Source organism: Crotalus tigris, unplaced genomic scaffold, assembly GCF_016545835.1.
Source record: "Crotalus tigris isolate CLP2741 ecotype Arizona unplaced genomic scaffold, ASM1654583v1 scf7180000017831.1706817, whole genome shotgun sequence".
Taxonomy (NCBI): Eukaryota; Metazoa; Chordata; class Lepidosauria; order Squamata; family Viperidae; genus Crotalus; species Crotalus tigris.
In genome coordinates this window covers 544,457-559,770 of record NW_024096660.1, presented here as the reverse complement: position 1 = coordinate 559,770, position 15,314 = coordinate 544,457, and the positions used below count along the sequence as shown (strand labels likewise).

The window sequence follows — 15,314 nt, the reverse complement described above, 5'->3', positions numbered from 1 at the left end:
CCTTTCTGTCTCTCTCAGACACATACATGTACAACACACTCAGTGCATGCCATATTGAGGGTATCAGACTCATAAATATTAATAAACACTAATCCTCTACAGATAATTCTTTTTTTTTACATTTAAAGTTTTAACAGAAAAGGAAAACTTCTAAACACATAAGGAGCAAAATGAAAATCACCATCGCGATTTTTCTGAATCAACCGGTTGCTAACCAAACAAATAAAAGGACTTCGGAAAGGGACTTAGTGGCCGCACCATCAAAGTGGAATTCTTTTTTTTTTTTTTTTCTGGAGAGACACTTTCCTTTGGAGCCCCAATGAAATACGGTAACAGCGTAGGAGGGAAGCACACTGTTTCTTTAACTGCTTCTCAAAGGATCCGGGAGATCTTCTTAGGACCTTTAATAAGGCTTTGGTGAGGTTCTTTTGTTGATCTCTCAAAATCAACTCCTTCTAATTGAAGTTGGAGTTGAAAGCGAGCTAATGTTCAAAGGGAACGACCGCCAGCTCGGCCAAATTACATTTTTTTCGTTGAGGGGACATTTAATCAAACGGAGGGGGGGGGTGAGAGAGAGAAGGAGAGGGAGAAGAGGAGAAAAGAGGTTTACAAGATCCTTCTATTGCCCACAAAAGTCAGCGACACGGGCACTTCTCCGCGGAACAAAGCCGCCGCAGCCCATTCACTAAAAAAAGGGGGGGGAGATGGGGAAGCAAAGGGGGTCTCACTGGGGCCACTACCTTGCAAAGTCTAAGCAGGGCTAAGTGCCTTGAGTCGCTTGAGACATTGTCCATTTAGGAGACCATTTTTCGCTGCGGGGGGGGGGGAATGGACCCGAGCTTTGAGAAGGAAGCCTTTTCTTCTGCAGCCCCATCCTCAGAACAAAATAGCTCCCTGCACCGCTATACTCCCATCCAAGATTAGAGATCTGGATCATCTCCCACGGACATACCTTACAGCTACCTATCCGCTGGCATAACCCCTTCCTCTCTTGTGGCGGGGAACCGGGGATGGAGAGGGAAAGGAGGATGGCGTAGGGGAACATTGCTCGGGCCTTCGGAAATGAGCCTGGCAGACGCTGGTTCTCCCCGTCCCAGACTTCCAATGAGGCGGCCAAGTCGACAGAAAAGCTCAGAGTATCAAGTAGCACTAAACCCCTAAGCTTTACGCATTCTCTCTCTCTCCCTCTTTCTCTGTGTTTGTGCGCGTGTGTTTTCTCCCCCTGTAATAAGAGTATTTGTCTAATCCCAAATTGCAGGCGAATTTCCTTAATGCTCAGCCCATAAAACCCCTGGATTAAGGGCAGCAGAGGGGGGCACAGCAAGCAGAGCCAGAAAGGAGGCGAGAAGCCAGAGAGCAGGCACAGGAAAAGTTGCGTCTGTGCTGGAAGGCGCCTGGGATGGGAGTCTCCCTGCCCAAGTGGCAGAGAGGAGCCCCTGGAAGAGGAAGCCCACCCCGAGAGGACATTGGCCTCCTGCCTCTTAGCCTGGCCCTTTCCCAGCAAGCCGGGCCTAAACAGGCGGCTTCCCCGCTCCTCGAAGGATCACTTCGGGAAGGGCATCTCCTTCACCTTTTGGAACCAGCGGGCTCCCACTCCCGGCCCTGGCCGCCCTCGGGGCTTCTGGCCGGGCAAGCCTAGGGAAGGGCAGGAAGGTAAGCCGCAGCAGGGCAAGCAGCCCTTCTTTTTCTCTAGGCGCTGCTGATGGGCCGAGCAGGGAAGGAGGTGCAAGGAGAAGCCAAGTGGCCTGTGCGAGAGTAGGAGGTGGTCGGGCGAAGGGGGGGGGGAAAGCTTCCTGAGGCCCCAAGTGCCCAGGAACCGAATCTGGCCGGTTCCCCCAACCTCCGCCAACGCCTCGCGTCCCAGATTAGCCCGCTTTGACTGTGGCTGTTCTCCAAACTCTGTCCCTTTGCCTCGCCCGGTGGTTGCGTCTGTCTTTGTGTTAGACTCGCCGGGGTGCAGCTGCAGCGTCTGGAAGGAGACTGTGTGTGTGTGGTGGGGGACACCTAAGGCGCCCCCCTCCCAGCAAAGTTTTCTTTTTCGAAACAAAGAAGTTTTTTCTCCTCTCGGTAATTACCGGGAATGGGGGGGAATTACAAAGGGAAATAATCCCCTTCAAAGCTGGACGAGGAGCTTCGCGAGACAGATCCCCTTCTATTTTGGGGCAGGGACGGTTGCTACTGGTGGAGTCGTTTGTGTCCGGAGTAAGAAGGCAAAGAAACACAAACACAAATCACCCACCCCATTTTCTTTCCAATGTAATATAATAATCCCCGCGCAGTTCAACTAAAATCTATGGCGTTTACTTTTTTCGGGTAAGGCTACTCGAAGGATGGAAACTTCGAAACAGATGCGGTTCGTTGAATAGAGGGAAGTCGGATCCCTTCAAGAAACCAGAAGCGGCGGCCACTGAAGTTACCCGACAGTAAATGTCTATGGAGATTTTCAGTTATCCAGATCTTGGTTGTCCCAAAGGTGTTTTTTCAAGAGGCCCCTGGACTCCCTTTGTTTTTCTTTGCAGACGTTTCGCTGCTGTAGAACTTCTTGGAGGAGAAGCGAAACGTCTTCAAAGAAAAACAAAGGGAGTCCAGGGGCCTCTTGAAAAAACACCTTTGGGACCCGACAGTAAAGTTGCAGCACGATGCCTGGACCCCTTAAAGGCGCACTAAGCGTCAAGGCATTTCCTTCCGATGGCTTTTCCACCGCGTGGGGGTTATTTTCCTGTCCTTTGCCTTGATCCAAGCTCCGCTTTGTTTTGAAAGTCTGCCAGCGCAATCGCTGTGTTCAGACTGAACGCCCCACGCGAGAAGCTGCTCTGGTCCGCCCAGCCCCACCGGCCAGGGCCGGGAGAAAAGGCTCGCCAAGACCCAGCAGCGCCCGCCTCTGCTCACCCCGCCCTTTAACTCTTCCTTGAGGGAAGAAGGCTTCGCTCCCGGGGGGGGGGGAATGGAGGGGAGCGGGCGCCGCCTCCCCCTCTCCCAAACAGAACTCCATCCAATGGCGCAGCCGGACGGGGCCGCTCTGGCCGGTGCCACCTGTGGGCAGCGAGTCCAAGCGTGGCGTCGCCACAGCCCGACCGGCCGTTCGCGGCCAAATTACTCGAGAGCGGGGTCGCCTCTCCCTCCCCCCTCATCGTGGAGGCGGCGGCAACCCGTCCCTTTCACGTTGCCCGCTTTTTCAGTCGCCGAGAGGCGTGAGAGCCCCACTAGTGCCGGAGAAGGGAGTTTTTCCGCGGGTTATCGAGCGCGGGAGATGGGGCTAACGGCGCGCCTCGCGTCTTTCGCCGTCCACCCGGAGCCGCGCGGAGCTCCCCTGGTTGAGGCACTGGGCGGGAGAAGCAGCGGAGTGGAAGGGGGGGGGGAGAAGGGAGACACACGCTAAACAGCAAATTAATAAATTCGAATCTGGCTCTCAGGAACCGGCAAAGCGAATTAAACGAGCTCCTAGTAACAAAGAGCAACGCGGTCCCCGCCGTTTGCTTGCCCGTCTCTCTTCTTCCTCTTCGGCCCAAAGGCGGGCAGGCTGAGGCGGTGGAATTTGTCGCCTTTGTTGGGAGGGGGGGAGAGACAGGCAAGGAAGGGGCAGAAATACGGGAGGAGGAGGAGGAGGAGGTCGCGTACGGCGTGGGGGAGATTTAGAAAGGGGGAGGAGAAAAAGGAGAGAGGGAGGGTAGAAGGGAGAAAAGAGCGAGAGAGGTTCTGTCCTGAATTTCATCCAGTCATCGACGAAGATAAGAGGTTTAATTCATTTAGCATATGAACGCCCGGCAGAAAGCGATTCCCATTATGAATACATCCAAAGGCACAAGGTGCAGTTTCCTCGTATTTACACTGGCACTTGTTATCATTTTAACCGGATTATTCACGATGTGGATTCTGTAACATATCGGGGATTCTCCTTGCAACGCTTATTGTTCCCCCTCCCTTCCAATATAAGTCCCATATCTAGATTGTGATTCTCTCTCTGCCCCCCCCACCCCGCTCCAAGTTTTCTGGTGAATTTTACATCCATTCAAACAGCAAAGAGATTTGAGCTCTGTGCAGACAGGAGTAGAACAGGTTCCACATTTGTAAGACCTACTTCTGTTCCAAACTTTTTCCACTGCAAATAATCCTTTAGTTTAATTTTTTTCAGAGTTAAACCCACCTGATCCAGTTTCTGTTTAAATCAATTCAACTCACATTCAGAAGAATGAATTACTTGTCTTGGCACTGTTTTTTAAACATCCTTCAGACTTGTTGAACAGGGCAGAGTGTATCAATGCCAGATCCTGGGCTACAGGTTTAATTATAAAAATAAGAAGTAGTTTAGGCTGAAATCTTATACATTTTTTTATCTGGAAGAAAGCCCTGTGCTCAATACAGCTCATTTGTTGATAGAGATATGTGGAATATGCTGATTTTTTTTTTTAAAAAAACTTTGGATACACATATAGCACATCAGCAATTTGTAAGCAGTTTGCTTCACAGAATTCTGCTGTATTTATTTTCAATGAATAAAAGCAAATTATTGTAGCTGAACAAATTAACAAATTATTGTAATTTACATAAACTTACAGGGACAGATGAGTGCCTAATCTTTGTGTAACCCATTTGTAAAATAACTCTAAATATTAAACAATAAATAAGTCATTTATAATGATTACAAATAAAAAAGAGATTAATACTCTCCCAATTAGTTCGAATTTCTCAAATTGAAAGACGTGTGTGTGTGTGTGTGTGTGTGTGTGTGTGTGTGTGTGTGTGTGTGTTTTGGGCTGACAATTACACCACAGTGTCCTAGAGAAATACCTGGATTTGAAATGTATAATAAAACAGCCCAGTCCAGCTATGATAAGAAAGATCCAGCTTTTATTGAAAAATTATACATAACTTGGTATTGTAATAAATAAACATAACCATTTCCACAAAAATGAGCATGATGCTAGAGAAGGATATATTTACTTGCAAGATTTTGCAAACAATGGCAAGACAGACCCCTGATGGATACAGAATAAATATTAACAGCACTGTAGAACCAGACTGCAGAGGTCCAGCAAAAGATCAAGAAAGGGGAACTAAACTAACAGGTAAATAAATAATTAATAAAAAATGGGGTAGCCTCAAAAGAAGAATTTTCTGTAAACTGATCATACTTCAATTAGCCTTATCTTTACAATCACTTTTTTTTTTAGGTTGCAAGTCTCTTAAAAGATTGGTTAAAAAGAATTGCTCTCTGAGCACATAAGAAAGCCTTAAATTTTATAATTGTACTTACAATGAAAGTGTAAAACTGCAGCTGAAAAAAGCATGTAAATATAGCACATTGAAAGAAATTGTATGAGTATGATCGAACAATAAAATGGTTGATAACATATTTAATATTACATATGGCAGAACTAGAGGAAACAATTGAGCATATATTTCCTTCTTTTTGTACTATGTAACTACATAGAACAATGTATTTGCAAGTTCTTTTAACTAAAAATATAATGCTAGGGTTTTCTCTTTTCTTACACAACTGGATGGCTGCTTAAACATTTGGGAGCAAACTTATTTAAAATAATTAAGCCCACAAAAAAATCCTGGTGGAAAGCTATTTCTGAAACCCTGTTGCTTGAATGAAAAGGGGGAAGAGAATCAGAAAACAATTTAAGATAAAGCTGATCTGGCCAAATGGAAAATTCTGAAATTTTAAGAGGTCAGTTTGTGATTTAGTTATCTAGTCTTGGTGTTGGCATATATCCAAATTGTAAGAAGGCTGAAGTTACAAAAAGTGACAGCATCTGGGGCCATGAAAGTCATTGAAGGATACATTTCTCTTCTTTCTTGGCCATTTTTCCTTTGTTTTGTTCAAGTGTTCTTTCCAAATGCTCATCTTCTTCTTCAGCCCTAAAAAATCAGATATAATTGTCAGTAGTTTTCCTATCAAAATTCTGCCTTACATTTCAGTGTAGTAGTTATGCACAGATAAGGAGTTTAGGGAGTCACTTCAGAGACCAGGTTACACCATCTGTTTCCATAGGTAAGAACTAGTAGCAGATCACGTTACCAAAATGCAGGACTTAAGGAGATTTAATTGCTTCTATGCCAGATGATTGATCTTCTCTTGAAGGCTTTTTTTCTTGAATATAAAACTTTAAGAACAATGCAAAGAAAACTTGATCTTATTATTGGCATTCCTCAAAAATATGAAACTTACTGTTTTTCTTGGGCATCTAAATCCCTGACCAGAGCATCACGTTTATTAACGAGAATAACAAGTTCATCTAGCAAAAGTTGCTCCCGCCTCTTCTGAGCTTCAGTCTTTTGCCAGTCTGAAAAGAGAAGAAATCCAGAAATGTGTGCTTTGAGAGCTTAATATACATATGATCTAAACAAATAAGTGTCACCGGGCTGGTTTCCCTAGGGATCTGTATAACTACAAGAAATCTAATTTGACTTCTTCAGATTCTATTTGATAAAATAAGACCCAATATTTTTCAGCAGTATTTAAGAAAAACCTATGAAAAATTTTTGAGTAATACTACTCAATAACATAAATATGTATGAAATGAAACAAAATTTTTTGGGGGAGGGATTGTGGTTTTCCTATATTCATGTTTGTGGGGAAAAAACATTTTACTCAACAAATCATATTTAAGAGAAGATACACAAAAGATTGCATTTTTATTAATGTTTATGCACTCGTTTTTATTACACATTTCCTAAATAACTTCCACCCCCTTCCAGTGTATTACAGAGATTCTGTTTCTGAACCAGAAAAAGATAGAGATTGAAAACTGCAAAACAACATACAATAAAACTTTTACCACAATGCAATTGCCTTTCTCTTCCAAATTGATTATAATTTTCCTTTTTCACCCTTTGCTATATCTTAGCAGTTGAAAATACTCACACTGGTCACTAGGTGCCTCAGAATAATTTTAAAATAAGAATCAACAATTAGTGCCTCCTATGAAATCGAAGTACATCTACTAAATAATATTACTCAACTTTTTTCCATAATGATTCAGACTGTTTGTTAGTTTCTCTAATAAACTGAATCTTAAGTTCACAGAATCTTAAGTTTCCAGATTTGTAGACCGCCACAATATGAATACTTGCATACGTAAGAATTTATATCTTTTTCTTCTATTGTTTAGGTTTGCTTTATTTTTTTTATTTCAAGAGGTCATAAAAGAATGAGATTCTGTCATAGTTTTGAGCATAGTTTTAGTCAGGTCTCTTTGCTGATATCTCTTCTTTTAAGACAAACAGTATCGATGTTTCATTAAAAAGGGCAGTTTTAACATTGGAGCACACCAAACAAACTGCTCCAGAGGCCAGACAGCAAGGGCCTGTATCTGTCACTCAACTACCACCATATCCCGCCTCCCTCATTAGGAAGGTAAACAATGAAGAGAAGGAGAAGTAGATGATGAGAGAGATAGAGGAACAAATGAGAAGCAGGAGGGAAACAGGACACCCACCTTCTTTAAATCAACAACAATAACAACACAGAAAACCCTCCATAGCTTCTGACTCATGTGGTGTCCTCTATCAACTTTTCCAAAAAAAACAGAGGAAAGGCACTGGAAGTCTTTTGGATTTCTCTCTTCCCTGTCCATTGCCCTGAGCAATCATGTTAAGCCTCACATGGCTGGTGCTTATTCAGATAAACCTAACAATGCACCCCAATGGTTACCATGTGAATCTTCACAAACCACACAAGAATGTGCTGGTTCAAATCCCCGTGACCCCCCCTGCAAAGCAAAATTTATTCAAGGCAGAAAACTGTTCAGGAGCTTTATGCAAGCAAGTAGTGCCAGAGTGAATTTGGTTTTGTATTTACAAATTAAAAATTAGATGCAGATTCATCCAATAAAGCTTAGAACAGCAATAGAAAACCAGGAATGTGTGGACCAGTCTTTAAATTGCTTTCCCAATATGCATAGTTAGCATATGCATACTAATAGACATAAGGGGAATGGATGCTCATGCAGAGAAGCAGAAAACAACAACTATTTTATTTAGATATCTCACTGAGAAGAAGGGGAACTAACAAAAACTTTACCCTTTAAAAATTACAGGTTCTCCTATTATTCAACAATAGCCAGTACCTGCATTTTACTTTAAGAAAAAACATGTTTCTAACCTATACATATAGAGAGTCAGTTTGGAGTAGTGATTCAAGCATCAGGCTAATAACTGGGAGGCCGTGAGTTCTAGTTCCACCTTAAGCACAAAGTCAGCTGGGTGATCTTGGGCCAGTTGCGCTCTCTCAGCCCTTGGAGGAAGCAATAGCAAACCATTTCTGAAAAACCTTGCTAAGAAAACTGAAGGGACTTGTCCAGGTAATCTTTGAGACCTGGACACCATTGAATGGAAGAAAAATAACCTCTACGCATAACTTTGTGAAAATGTTACATTTCAATTCCTATATTTGGAACTGGAAAGCAAAGCTGGAACAACTACTATCTCCAGGTTGAACGAATGTCCAACTCTATTATCCAAAATACTGTTCAAAACTCATTCTTTGAAATAAAACCAGAGATTTCAGAAATTCATTTTTTATGTAAAACCAGTTTAAGCAAAGCTTTCTTTATTGGATAAATACCACACTTTCATTAAGATACTAAATGCAATTTTATTTACATTCAGAAGTAAACAGTGTGAAATAATCTGATCAAAGTAAATAATAGACATGATAATTTTGCTGATCACACCTTGGGATAATAATCAGATACCTAAAATTGAAAGTCCTGAAGTCTTAGATGAAAACATTTTTGAACAATCTGCTTAAGCAGTCACTTGAATCTTCTTCAGAAAAAAGTTCTATTAATTTCAGGTGAACTCACTTCATTCAGGTACAAGTTCCCCCCCCCCCTTTCTCTCTCTCTCTTTCCTGACAACTGCAAATTTGGCACTATTGGCCAAGATACATTCTTAAAAATATATAAAAAAATATGTTGCTTCAAACAGCAGCTATGTTCCCTCCCGTGCCACAAAGAAAACTGCCTTTGAAATTAAAGATAATTGGTTATATCTCATAGATGTAGGTCAGCGGTTCCCAATCTTTTCTATACCCCACGCCCCTAGAACGCTTCTGATATTTTCTTGCACCCTTTACAAAAGTTCAAAATAACGGCAAAAAATTATGCATATACACCATAATTTTGAAAACCCAAGTTTTTGCACCCCTTGTAATATCGTCTCATACCCCCAGAGGGTGCGAGCACCCCCAGTTGGGAACCCCTGATGTAAGTTGTTTAAAGGTGGTAAAAATCCAAAACTTCTATTAGGATTAACACTGCAATTCTATACATGTGGAATATTATGTCCCAAATAAGTCCAATCAGATTTTCTTTTGGGCAAGTGGGTATAGGGCTGCAACCCAAAGAGTCTATGTTTCTTTAACCCTTTGGGTTCTGGGTATCATTAGTCTTATTTCTGACAGGGCTACAACCCTTTGACCCACCCCCCTCTCTCACTCACTCACTCACACACACACACACACACATACCTATAAATCATTTATCTATCATCTCTATCTAATCTACCTACCTACCTATCTATCATCTATTTATCTATCTAATAGGAAAATGGCCATCTCTTACAGAATTGACTGCAGTATTAACGATAATTACAAACCTTTCACTCTATTTCAGTGGTTCTCAACCTTTTTAATGCCGTGACACCCCCCAACCGGTCGTAAGTCGAGGACTACTCAACCGGTCGTAAGTCGAGGACTACTCCACTGGTGCAGCGCCTTTTGCAGAATGGGACTTTTGGCGGGCTCAGCAGGGCAGAGACAGCCTGGACAATTCCTATTGGCTTTTGAAAGCCAATAGAATTAGACTCTATTCAAGAGAGTCTATTCTATTGGGTTTCAAAAGCCAATAGAATAAAAGAGAGTAGCACTGCTAAGGAAAAGGGGAAAAAAATGGCGGACTGCGTTGTTTGGCGACCCCTGTGAAATGGTCGTTCGACCCCAAATGGGGTCCCGACCCACAGGTTGAGAACCAGTGATCTACAATGAAAGGTCCATGAGTTAAGTTCCCTGTAAAGGATTTGAATCCCCTAAATGTGATGAGTCTTAAATGGAAAAAAACTGGTCACATAGTGCTTCCTGATGATCTCTCCCCCCTCCCATTTTCCAAATTTGAATGGTGGAGGAGGTGGAGATGGAGAGGTAAGGCGAAATATTGTTACGCAAGAAGAAATAGAGTAATTTAATGCCCACATATTTACTAATATTATTTCTACCATATAATTTTAATTATATTGAGACCAGGATTTTTGTTTTTCATCCAAATGTGTTATCATTCTCAAAGTCAATTTAAACATGTTAAATGTAGTCAATTTTTTGGCAACACTTGATGAAGGCTTGCCTTAATCTATATGAATTGTTTGGTTCTTCCTGCAAAATGGCTTTTTTTTCATCCTCCTTCAGAATGTTAAGCGCACCTCAAAAAATGGATTAAGCAAATACACATGGCTAGCACAACTCTTCCAGTACAACCATGGGTCTCTGGGGTTGGAGGAAGGGGTAGACCAATGATATTTGATTTTGTTGTCTAAGTGACACAGTGTATGTAAATTGTGTCCGTGCTTAGATAGTCCCTCTGTATAAAGCTTTAATGGAAAGATTCCACTTTTGTATCATCTCTGAATTCATCATCCTTTTTACTAATGTGGTTGAAAATATGAAAAAGTATGTTGCTAACTCCTTGTTAATGTTCCAGTGGATATACTGAGGTAGCAGTTGAAGAAATTTGTAAGTTGTATATCTATGTATATGTATAAAGAACAAAATATAACATCTGTGTATAAAGAGAATACCTGAATATAGCTCATAGATAAGACTGTTTCAGTTCCAGTGACAATCAAAAATGGCGGGCTGCGTTGTTTGGCGACCCCCGTGAAATGGTCGTTCGACCCCAAATGGGGTCCCGACCCACAGGTTGAGAACCACTGCTCTATTCCTTTGTACTATAAATGGTTGCCTATCTAGATTCATCAACCATTGCCTTATATTAAGTATTTGTATGTCATATTCAATTTTTAAGGAATTTTATTGTTTAATGTATATTCATAACAATAACAGATGCATTTGTTTTACTGATGTTTATATCTTTGTATTTTTATAAAAATACCATGACAAGCATTCTGGAAGAAAAACATCAGAATGAAAATGATCGAAGTTTTACAATTAAAAAATAAAAACAAAACTTTTCAGGTTGTCACTATAAAATAAGACTTACACTTTTGATGAAAATTAACATGAGTTTTGTAAAGAGCATATTGAGTGACTGTACTTATCTTAGCTTTAGGCCAGTCAACTGACAATCCTGAGTTTGCCTCCTCCTCCTCCTCCTCCTCCTCCTCCTCCTCCTCCTCCTCCTCCTCCTCCTCCTCCTCCTCTTCCTCCTCCATCATTTGATAGAATTCTACTGCTGAACCTAATCAATCTATAGAGTACTGTGGCCAGAACTATGTTACAAAACTTAAATAGATTTATAAATGGGGTTTTAGAGGATAAGCTCCTCCACAGGATTACCTATTGATTTTAAATATAAAAAGCTTATCATATAAATCATAACTACAAAAATAGTGAACCCTATGCATAAATCCTTTAAGAAGTGCCCACACTTCAAACTTGAAGCCAAGAATAAATGTAGAACATTCTAAAGAAGATCTATTTCTTGGACAGAAAACTGTGCCTCCACTCCTCCCCTCAGGTTGCAAAACATGAACATAATCTTTTTCAAGAAGGCTTTAAATATGAACCAAAAGGACCATGCCTGCATGAAGATTCTCAACACTCTGCTAGTGTCAATGAGACAATTTGATTCTGCAGTAATTATCAACCTCCTTCATGTTTCATGAAAGCACATATGAACAACCAGGCAACCCATTCTGAGATTCAGCCCTTCTTAGTCATGTAGTGTAATTTTATTCTGTTCCAAAAGTTAAGATTGCTACAAAGCTATTACATTACTAGTAAGACTACAAGGTCAGGTTGTGGATCCCTTTCTTAAAGGTGACATGAATCGGAACTAAGTGCAAGTCTGAAAAGTGTCTGCTCCACAGCTTGATAATGAGAGCTTTGGAGCAATATACAACTCGAAAGCAAAGCTGACCAAATCTTTTATAAACTGTAGTTAAATGTTTCAAGATGGGAATGAGCAGCATCTGCATTTAAGTACATAACTGCAAATAGATAGATTATATGTTGTTCTATAGATATATATTAAACTATCTATATCCCTGTTATTTGTACAATTCTAAACATGTCACGATTAAACTCCTCAACAATTTCATGTTAAATAGCACATTAGGACAACACTGAACTCTGTGAAACTGCATATTCAAACGATGGGACGTCAAACAGCATCTCCTAGTATCACCACCTGAAATTTGCTCTCCAGCTGGGAAATACTGAAACCACTGCAGAACTATACCTTTCAGGCTGCGAATATGCAAGCATGGCTATATACACAAGGCCAACACTTTTGATGGAAATAAGGTTATAGGATTATTTAAATCTTCTATTTACAAAGCATCATAATCTACATATTTGCTTGTTCTAAGGCTTGGATCTCTATATAATAGAGCTTTACAAATTATGGCTGCAGGGTGTGTAGCCCAAACCTTTGCTATAGCCCCCTGAAAAATCTGTTGACAAACTTTGTTAACCCATCCCCATTGCTATTACCCTGCAGTGGCACAAAATAGTGTAACTCATGCTGGTCATGGAGTAAGGTGTTGTGCAGTTTCCTCTGGTGACTGGAATAGATCAGGACTGGCCACTGTTCTACCCAGCTGGAAGTTAAGTTCCATGCATATACAACTAATTTTCTTATCACACAAAGAAAGAAACAAAGCAAGCAACACTTTTCTCCTGCTCAGCTACTGCATTTTCAGCTGCCTTGTCCACTGCATGAGGACAATGGTGACTTTATTTCTATTAGCCTTTACTTTTATTTTTGAAGTGAAGGTTTGCTGAAGTGGTGCTCAGATGTTGCTGTCTTGATTTACTGCTTTCTTGGCCAAGCAAGTCTACTTTTCATTTGTCTATTCACAATTGCTCATTTTTCCAGGAAGAAGAGAGTGACAAAATAAGAAATGGTAACACAGACATGTGTGCAAGAAAAAGAGAGAAAGCGCTCTCGAATAATGGAATTGGTAATTAAAAAAAATATCTTGGGCCAGTTGATTAACAGATCAAGAACTATTTCTGGATGTTCATGATTGCTAGGAGATATTGGGAGATGGGCAGGCATTGCGTCTGATTTGTTCCCCTGATTCCCACTGATAGAAGATCCCCAAAGGTCCTGGTTGCAGGAGAACTGCCTCCAGAGATTTGCCTGTGTTGTTGTTGTTGTTAATTGCGAAGTTGTGTCTGACCCATCGCGACCCCATGGACAACATTCCTCCAGGTCTTCCTGTCCTCTACCATTTTCTGGAGTCCATTTAAGTTCACACCTACTGCTTCAGCGACTCCATCCAGCCATCACATTCTCTGTCGTCCCATTCTTCTATTGCCCTCAATCTTTCCCAGCATTAGGCCCTTCTCCAGTGAGTCTTTCCTTCTCATTAAGTGGCCAAAGTATTTGAGTTTCAACTTCAGGATCTGGCCTTCTAAAGAGCAGTCGGGGTTGATCTCTTCTAGGACTGACCGGTTTGAATGCCTTGCAGTCCAACGGACTCGCAGGAGTCTTCTCCAGCACCATAGTTCAAAGTCCTCAATTCTTTGGCGCTCAGCCTCTTATGGTCCAGCTTTCACAGCCATACATTGCAACTGGGAAAACCATGGCCTGGACTATATGCACTTTTGTTGGCAGGGTGATGTCTCTGCTTTTTAGTATGCTGTCTAGTTTTGCCATAACTTTCCTCCGCAGGAGCAAGCGTCTTTTAATTTCTTGGCTGCAGTCCCCCTCTGAGGTGATCTTGGAGCCCAGAAAAATAAAATCTGTCACTACCTCCATTTCTTCCCCATCTATTTGCCAGGAATTGAGAGGGCCGGATGCCATGATTTTGGTTTTCTTAATGTTGAGTTTCAAGTCAACTTTTGCACTCTCCTTCTTCACCCGCATCAAGAGGCTCTTTAGTTCCTCTTCACTTTCTGCCATTAGAGTGGTATCATCTGCATATCTTAGGTTGTTGATATTTCTCCCGGAAATCTTAATTCCAACTTTTGTTTCATCTAGCCCTGCCTTTCTCATGATGTGCTCTGCATATATACCTCTGTAAAAACCAATGTAAGTTAATATTCCCACAGGATGAAGGAGATACTATGAGGATTCTTTAGGATGAATTGACAACAGTTATATAGATACATGGTGTGCAAGGAATAGTCAACTCAGAAATTTTAAAAAAATACTGTATGGGATTGTTATATGTGGGTATGTTTATATGCATTAAGAAGGGGGAATCATTGTATATACATATGTATGTGCGAGTACGTTTGTGCATTTAGAAATAAATGTATTTAGTAATTCAATTTGTTAACAGAATGAAATCACATAAATGGAATTTAATTGATATAATTTCTACCACGTCTTCACTCATTTTTTGGAGTGTGGCACCTGGAATAGCACTCAAAACCAAGTAAGTTCTTCACGTAACTCCTGGTTTTGAGTGAACAAGAAGTTGTGCCATTTGAACACTGTCATGATGCATTATAATTGTGTTAACAGAGTACTAATAGGCTCCCCAGTATGTATATTCAGAATGAAATAGAGCGGGATAGCTTGAGGGCAACATCCTCAAATGTTGGCCCAGTCCCTGGAAGATGTAAAGTTTTGAATGGGAAAGAACCAACTTCAACTCAACCCTAGTAAGACAGCGTCATTCTGATTTTTTGGACATCCTGAATCCAGTGATATGTAATCTTTGATTCTTGGACAGAGCTGGTGTATAATTTGGGAGTCCCCTGGATTTAAAAATTCCTGCTCAAGGAGGAAGTGGCAGCCATGACTGAGGAACCTTTGCAGAGATCCATCTTGTGGGCCAACTGTAGCCATTCCTGGAGCAGGAGCCCTTGCTTACAGTCATGTATGCCCTGTCAGTTCTCTGTTGGATTACTCTACATAGAGTTTCCCTTGAAAACCATCAAGAAACTACAGCTGGCGTAGAACATACCAACCATTGCTGCTTAAACTGGACTGGCTTCCAGTTTCTTTTCAGAAGCAATTCAGTGTGTTGGTTATCACCTTAAAAGCCCCAAATGAGACAAGGCTACTTGTGGGGTTTCCTCTCCTTATGCCTGTTCCACCAGGCCAGATAACATTGGTGTTACAGCTCCCTTCCCTTAAATGTTGTCATCTAGTGGAACCTGGGGAAGTGAACCT

General features: G+C 41.5%; 1 protein-coding gene across 8 annotated transcripts in view; it reads right to left on the bottom strand.

The window, feature by feature from the left end:
* Positions 1-4,828: 4,828 nt before the first annotated feature.
* The window catches only part of EHBP1 (EH domain binding protein 1), a 305,392-nt gene continuing 294,906 nt past the window's right edge, over positions 4,829-15,314 (bottom strand). For 7 of the 8 annotated variants that reach the window (XM_039342992.1, XM_039342996.1, XM_039342991.1 and 4 more), the window contains 2 exons: positions 6,179-6,293; positions 5,778-5,868 (listed from right to left, as the gene is read on the bottom strand). In XM_039342992.1, the coding sequence (XP_039198926.1) occupies positions 5,778-5,868; positions 6,179-6,293 (206 nt within the window). Of the gene's footprint in view, positions 5,869-6,178; positions 6,294-15,314 lie in introns of all 8 variants that reach the window. The other variant, XM_039342990.1, reaches the window with a different exon arrangement.